Below are 7,078 nucleotides of genomic sequence, written 5' to 3' on the forward strand. Positions count from 1 at the left end.
CACGTGAGTCTAGTGTACCAGCCTGCACTAGTACACGTGAGTCTAGTCTACCAGCCTGCACTAGTACACCTGAGTCTAGTGTACCAGCCTGCACTAGTACACGTGAGTCTAGTCTACCAGCCTGCACTAGTACACGTGAGTCTAGTCTACCAGCCTGCACTAGTACACGTGAGTCTAGTGTACCAGCCTGCACTAGTACACGTGAGTCTAGTGTACCAGCCTGCACTAGTACACGTGAGTCTAGTGTACCAGCCTGCACTAGTACACGTGAGTCTAGTCTACCAGCCTGCACTAGTACACGTGAGTCTAGTCTACCAGCCTGCAGTAGTTCTGGGGGAGACAACATCTTCCAATATTTCTTGGTGTATGAAGCAGTTAAACAACTCGACGTAGCTCACACCATTTAGTAACATGGAAGTCACTGATATAGTGTTGGAGAGTGCCTTGGCTCTTGTTTACATGGTTACAATGGTGATGGAGAGTGCCTTGGCTCTTGTTTACATGGTTACAATGGTGTTGGAGAGTGCCTTGGCTCTTGTTTACATGGTTACAATGGTGTTGGAGAGTGCCTTGGCTCTTGTTTACATGGTTACAATGGTGTTGGAGAGTGCCTTGGCTCTTGTTTACATGGTTACAATGGTGTTGGAGAGCGCCTTGGCTCCTGTTTACATGGTTACAATGGTGTTGGAGAGTGCCTTGGCTCTTGTTTACATGGTTACAATGGTGTTGGAGAGTGCCTTGGCTCTTGTTTACATGGTTACAATGGTGTTGGAGAGCGCCTTGGCTCCTGTTTACATGGTTACAATGGTGTTGGAGGGTGCCTTGGCTCCTGTTTACATGGTTACAATGGTGTTGGAGGGTGCCTTGGCTCTTGTTTACATGGTTACAATGGTGTTGGAGAGTGGCTTGGCTCTTGTTTACATGGTTACAATGGTGTTGGAGGGTGCCTTGGCTCTTGTTTACATGGTTACAATGGTGTTGGAGAGTGCCTTGGCTCTTGTTTACATGGTTACAATGGTGTTGGAGAGTGCCTTGGCTCTTGTTTACATGGTTACAATGGTGTTGGAGAGTGCCTTGGCTCTTGTTTACATGGTTACAATGGTGTTGGAGAGTGCCTTGGCTCTTGTTTACATGGTTACAATGGTGTTGGAGAGTGCCTTGGCTCTTGTTTACATGGTTACAATGGTGATGGAGAGTGCCTTGGCTCTTGTTTACATGGTTACAATGGTGTTGGAGGGTGCCTTGGCTCTTGTTTACATGGTTACAATGGTGTTGGAGAGTGCCTTGGCTCTTGTTTACATGGTTACAATGGTGTTGGAGAGTGCCTTGGCTCTTGTTTACATGGTTACAATGGTGTTGGAGAGTGCCTTGGCTCTTGTTTACATGGTTACAATGGTGTTGGAGAGTGCCTTGGCTCTTGTTTACATGGTTACAATGGTGTTGGAGAGTGCCTTGGCTCTTGTTTACATGGTTACAATGGTGTTGGAGAGTGCCTTGGCTCTTGTTTACATGGTTACAATGGTGTTGGAGAGTGCCTTGGCTCCTGTTTACATGGTTACAATGGTGTTGGAGAGTGCCTTGGCTCTTGTTTACATGGTTACAACGGTGTTGGAGGGTGCCTTGGCTCTTGTTTACATGGTTACAATGGTGTTGGAGAGTGCCTTGGCTCTTGTTTACATGGTTACAATGGTGTTGGAGAGTGCCTTGGCTCTTGTTTACATGGTTACAATGGTGTTGGAGAGTGCCTTGGCTCTTGTTTACATGGTTACAATGGTGTTGGAGAGTGCCTTGGCTCCTGTTTACATGGTTACAATGGTGTTGGAGAGTGCCTTGGCTCTTGTTTACATGGTTACAATGGTGTTGGAGAGTGCCTTGGCTCTTGTTTACATGGTTACAATGGTGTTGGAGAGTGCCTTGGCTCTTGTTTACATGGTTACAATGGTGTTGGAGAGTGCCTTGGCTCTTGTTTACATGGTTAGAATGGTGTTGGAGAGTGCCTTGGCTCTTGTTTACATGGTTACAATGGTGTTGGAGAGTGCCTTGGCTCTTGTTTACAGGGTTACAATGGTGTTGGAGAGTGCCTTGGCTCTTGTTTACATGGTTACAATGGTGTTGGAGAGTGCCTTGGCTCTTGTTTACATGGTTACAATGGTGTTGGAGAGTGCCTTGGCTCTTGTTTACATGGTTACAAGGGTGTTGGAGAGTGCCTTGGCTCCTGTTTACATGGTTACAATGGTGTTGGAGGGTGCCTTGGTTCTTGTTTACATGGTTACAATGGTGTTGGAGAGTGCCTTGGCTCCTGTTTACATGGTTACAATGGTGTTGGAGAGTGCCTTGGCTCTTGTTTACATGGTTACAATGGTGTTGGAGAGTGCCTTGGCTCTTGTTTACATGGTTACAATGGTGTTGGAGAGTGCCTTGGCTCTTGTTTACATGGTTACAATGGTGTTGGAGAGTGCCTTGGCTCTTGTTTACATGGTTACAATGGTGTTGGAGAGTGCCTTGGCTCTTGTTTCCACAGTTACAATGGTGTTGGAGAGTGTCCTGGCTCTTGTTTACATAGTTACAATGGTGTTGGAGAGTGTCCTTGCTCTTGTTTCCACAGTTACAATGGTGTTGGAGAGTGTCCTGGCTCTTGTTTCCACAGTTACAATGGTGTTGGAGAGTGTCCTGGCTCTTGTTTACATAGTTATAATGGTGTTGGAGAGTGTCCTGGCTCTTGTTTACACAGTTACAATGGTGTCGGAGAGTGTCCTGGCTCTTGTTTACATAGTTACAATGGTGTTGGAGAGTGTCCTGGCTCTTGTTCACATCATCTCTGTCATGTTAGAGTTCCTAACATGACAGAAGAGAGCATAGTTTGTGTCTGCAGACTTAACACTTCTCTTGTGTTCCTTAAGTCGGTCATTCAGGTGTACGGCCAGTTTCCCCGAAGTATTGGAGACGAACCGGAAACAGAGTAGACACCAGCAGCATTAGAAGCAACTGTAGCCCTTAACTGTAGCCTCTGCTACAGAGGCAGCAACTTAACTACAACTTTCCTTAACTGTAGCCTCTGTTTATCGCAACAGTAAAATGTGTACTTGGATGAAAAAAACGATTCTTCGCGGCAGGAGATCGTATATAGGAAGTCGACGGTCCAAGCGACAAAATTGTGGAGCGACTAATCCAAGGTATATGGTCGCCTGGAGAGTGTTTGCTGCCATATCAGCCTCCTGTACACAGTGGTCCAGTCGTCGAACTTCTTGCTCAAATTGTCGCAAATTTAATTATTTATATTAACAAGTAGAATGGGTATTTGTAATAATATTTTTTTTTTTTTTTTTTTAGATATATACAAGAGTTGTTACATTTTTGTACAGCCACTAGTACGCGTAGCGTTTCGGGCAGGTCCCTGGAATACGATCCCCGCCGCGAAGAATCGTTTTTACAATCAAGTACACATTTTACTGTTGAGTTAAACAGAGGCTACAGTTAAGGATTTGTGCCCAGTAAATCCTCCCCGGCCAGGATTCGAACCCATGACAAAGCGCTCGCGGAACGCCAAGCGAGTGTCTTACCACGGAGACTGCTGGTGCTCCTGTGTGTGTGTGTGTGTGTGTGTGTGTGTGTGTGTGTGTGTGTGTGTGTGTGTGTGTGTGTGTGTGTGTGTGTGTACTCACCTAATTGTGCTTGCGGGGGTTCAGCTCTGGTTTTTTGGTCCTGCCTCTCAACTGTCAATCAATTGATGTATAGATTCCTGAGCCTACTGGGCTCTATCATATCTACATTTGAAACTGTTTATTTATTTATTTATTTTATTTATTTATGCATATACAAGAAGGTACATTGGGAATGTGAGGATACATAATATGGTAATTACAGTCTTGTAAAGCCACTAGTACGCGCAGCGTTTCGGGCAGGTCCTTAATCTAAGAAAATTTTAAGTAGGTAAATACTTGCAAAATTTATAAAAAAAAATGATAACAGTTACATGGCAAAAAAAAAAAGATGAGAGAAAATTGTAGGTACAGTATATTAAAGCACATAGGTAGCTAAGATTGATTGCAATGACAGCTTGAATGGTAGTTGACAAAAATTGGTAGGCACAATACAGCATATGGCTAGCACATAAAAGAAAACAGCAATGAACACAATGATAAGGTTGTTTGGGTTAAATACATAAAAATTAGGAGATTGGGTAACACTAGGTACAGAGCAAATTTAAAGCTCAGTGTAGGAAACTAAGAAGATGAAATTAGGTACTTTTTGATTTTGCTTTTCAATAAGGCAAAAGTTTTACAGTTTTTCAATTCACTAGGGAGTGAGTTCCATAGACTAGGCCCCTTAATTTGCATAGAGTGTTTACACAGATTAAGTTTGACCCTGGGGATATCAAAGAGATATTTATTTCTGGTGTGGTGATAATGGGTCGTATTACATTTGTCCAGGGAGAGTTTCAGAGCATGGTTTGCATTTAAGAACAGAGTTTTGTAAATGTAGTTGACACAAGAGAATGTGTGGAGGGAGTTAATATTTAGCAAGTTTAGGGATTTAAACAAGGGAGCTGAGTGTTGTCTGAAAGCAGAGTTAGTTATTATTCTGATAGCAGATGTTTACTGCGTGATGATGGGCTTAAGGTGGTTTGCAGTGGTAGACTCCCATGCACAGATACCATAATTAAGATAGGGGTAGATTAGTGCATAATATAGTGAGAGGAGAGCAGAGTTAGGAACATAATATCTGATTTTGGAGAGTATACCAACTGTCTTAGAGACTTTCTTAGTTATGTGTTGAATGTGGGTATGAAGTCATACCTCACTGTGTATGAAGTCAGCCTCCATCACATCACTGCCTAATGCATTCCATCTGTTAACTACTCTGACATTGAAGAAGTTTTTTCTAGAGTTCCTGTGGCTCATTTGGGTACTCAGTTTCCACCTGTGACCCCCTTGTTCGCGTACCACCCGTGTTAAACAGTTTATTTTTATCTACCCTGTCAATTCCTCTGAGAATTTTGTATTTAGTGATCATGTCTCCCCTTACTCTTCTGTCTTCTAGTTTCGTGAGGTGCATTTCTCGCAGCTTTTCTTCGTAACTCATGCCTCTTAGTTCTGGGACTAGCCTAGTGGCATATCTCTGAACTTTTTCAAGCTTCGCCTTGTGCTTGCCAAGGTACGGGCTCCATGCTGGGGCTGCGTACTCCAGGATTGGTCTTACATATGTGCTACACAAGGTTCTGAATGATTCCTTACACAGGTTCCTGCAGGCAGTTCTGATATTAACCAGCCTCGCATACGCCGCATATGTTATTCTTTTGATGTGAGCTTCAGGAGACAGGGTTGGTGTGATATCAACTCAGATCCTTCTCTCTGTCTGTTTCATGAAGGACTTCATCTCCCATTCTGTATCCTGTGTCTGGCCTCCTGTTTCCACTGCATAGTTTCATTACCTTACATTTACTCGGGTTGAGCTTTAGAAGCCATTTGTTGGACCATTCATGCAGTTTGTCTAGGTCATCTTGTAGTCTCATACTATCTTCCTCCATCTTAATCCTCCTCATAATTTTTTCATCATCAGCAAACAATGAGAGGAATGATTCTATACCATCTGGGAGATCATTTACATATATAAGAAACAATATGGGTCCATGGACTGAACCCTGCGGTACCCCACTGGTGACTTCTCACCAATCTGATACCTCACCCCGCACAGTGACTTGCTGTCATCTGTTACTTAGGTACTCCCTTATCCAATGGAGTACCTTCCCTTTCACTCCTGCCTGCATCTCCAGCTTTTGCATTAGTCTGGTGTGGCACTGTATTAAAGGCTTTCTGGCAATCCAAAAATATGCAGTCTGCCCACCCCTCTCTTTCTTGCCTGATTTTTGTTGCATGATCGTAGAATTCAATTAATCCTGTGAGGCATGACTTGCCATCACTGAAACCAAGTTGATGTTGTGACACAAAGTTCCTTCGGTCCAGATGTTCAACTAGCTTTTTTCGCACAATTTTCTCCATTAGCTTGCATGGTATGCAAGTTAGGGGCACTGCAACAATTAATGTATCAAGTTTGGAGACTTGTACACATTTCAGTGCAAGAAGCAAGCAAATAGTTCAGTCTGAAGGGTAGAGGCCCAGTTGTTTATACGGACTCCCCACTCAAAGTATAGGCCATCGCCCATTGTCAGGACAACTGCACTTCCAGCTACACCCGTGGTGCGGTGTAGGGAACCATCAGTGTATATGATTTGAGAGAGAGAATGCTCTGTGGAGAGAGCATCAATATGGCTTAAGGCGTTGAGCTTTGCCTCAAGACGAAGCTTGGGCTGATCTCTAATTTACTTCTTGGATGGAAAGGGAGGAATTAAAACTGGAAAGGGTGTAACCTCCCTCGGTGCAGGAAAGTGCCGTTGTTGTTTCTCTTGGTACAAATCATGAACCTGATACATTCTGAGTTGAGTTCCAGTTTTTGTTATCCATTTGGAACAATGCTGATCTTCAATAAAGAAATTCTGGAGGGCTTCTGTGCAAGGATTAGGATGAGTTAGCCTAAGCATTTTTATACCAATTTGACAGTTAATTTCAGTAACACGATCAACAACGCTCAGAATATGAAGTTCCTTTCTCATATTACGTATCTTTGTGGTACGAGGGCACCCAAGGATTATCCTCAAGGCTTCGTTCTGCAATTTTTCAAGCCCTCCAAGCTTTCTTTCAGGCATCAAAACAAGCAGAGGTGCAGCATAATCCACTAAAGATCTGATGTATGCAAGGTACATCATTTTGACAATTCTGACATTGGCACCATAGCCTGAGTGATAACCTGCAACAGCCTTGAGAGCTCGGAGCCTCTCTTTATACTGACGACAGAGTCTGAATACAACAGGACCATACAGTGGCACCTCAAGGCCAAGGTATTTGAATCTGTTTACATAGTCAAGCTGGGAGCCATCAGACAGTTGCATCTTGCGAACAGCTCCTCCCTGCCCGGGTGGGCGCCGATTGTGTATCTTTGTTTTCTCTGCTGAGATAATTAAACCTAGGTCCTGACATGAGTCTAATACAGAGTTAAGAGTGTTCTGCGTGTTAGCATACCC

At 43.7% G+C, this 7,078-nt stretch overlaps 1 protein-coding gene across 1 annotated transcript; it reads left to right on the top strand.

Annotated features, from left to right (window-relative positions):
- Positions 1–411: 411 nt before the first annotated feature.
- LOC138351978 (uncharacterized) lies at positions 412–2,844 on the top strand. The gene has a single exon (XM_069304156.1). It carries the CDS (start codon positions 412–414, stop codon positions 2,842–2,844), a length of 2,433 nt encoding a protein of 810 aa, XP_069160257.1.
- The last annotated feature ends 4,234 nt before the right edge of the window (positions 2,845–7,078 follow it).

This window comes from Procambarus clarkii, chromosome 5 (genome assembly GCF_040958095.1).
Source record: "Procambarus clarkii isolate CNS0578487 chromosome 5, FALCON_Pclarkii_2.0, whole genome shotgun sequence".
In the NCBI taxonomy this organism is placed as follows: domain Eukaryota; kingdom Metazoa; phylum Arthropoda; class Malacostraca; order Decapoda; family Cambaridae; genus Procambarus; species Procambarus clarkii.

Coding starts and splice junctions, on each gene's coding strand:
- LOC138351978 (XM_069304156.1), top strand. CDS start 412: ATGGAAGTCACTGATATAGTGTTGGAGAGTGCCTTGGCTCTTGTTTAC.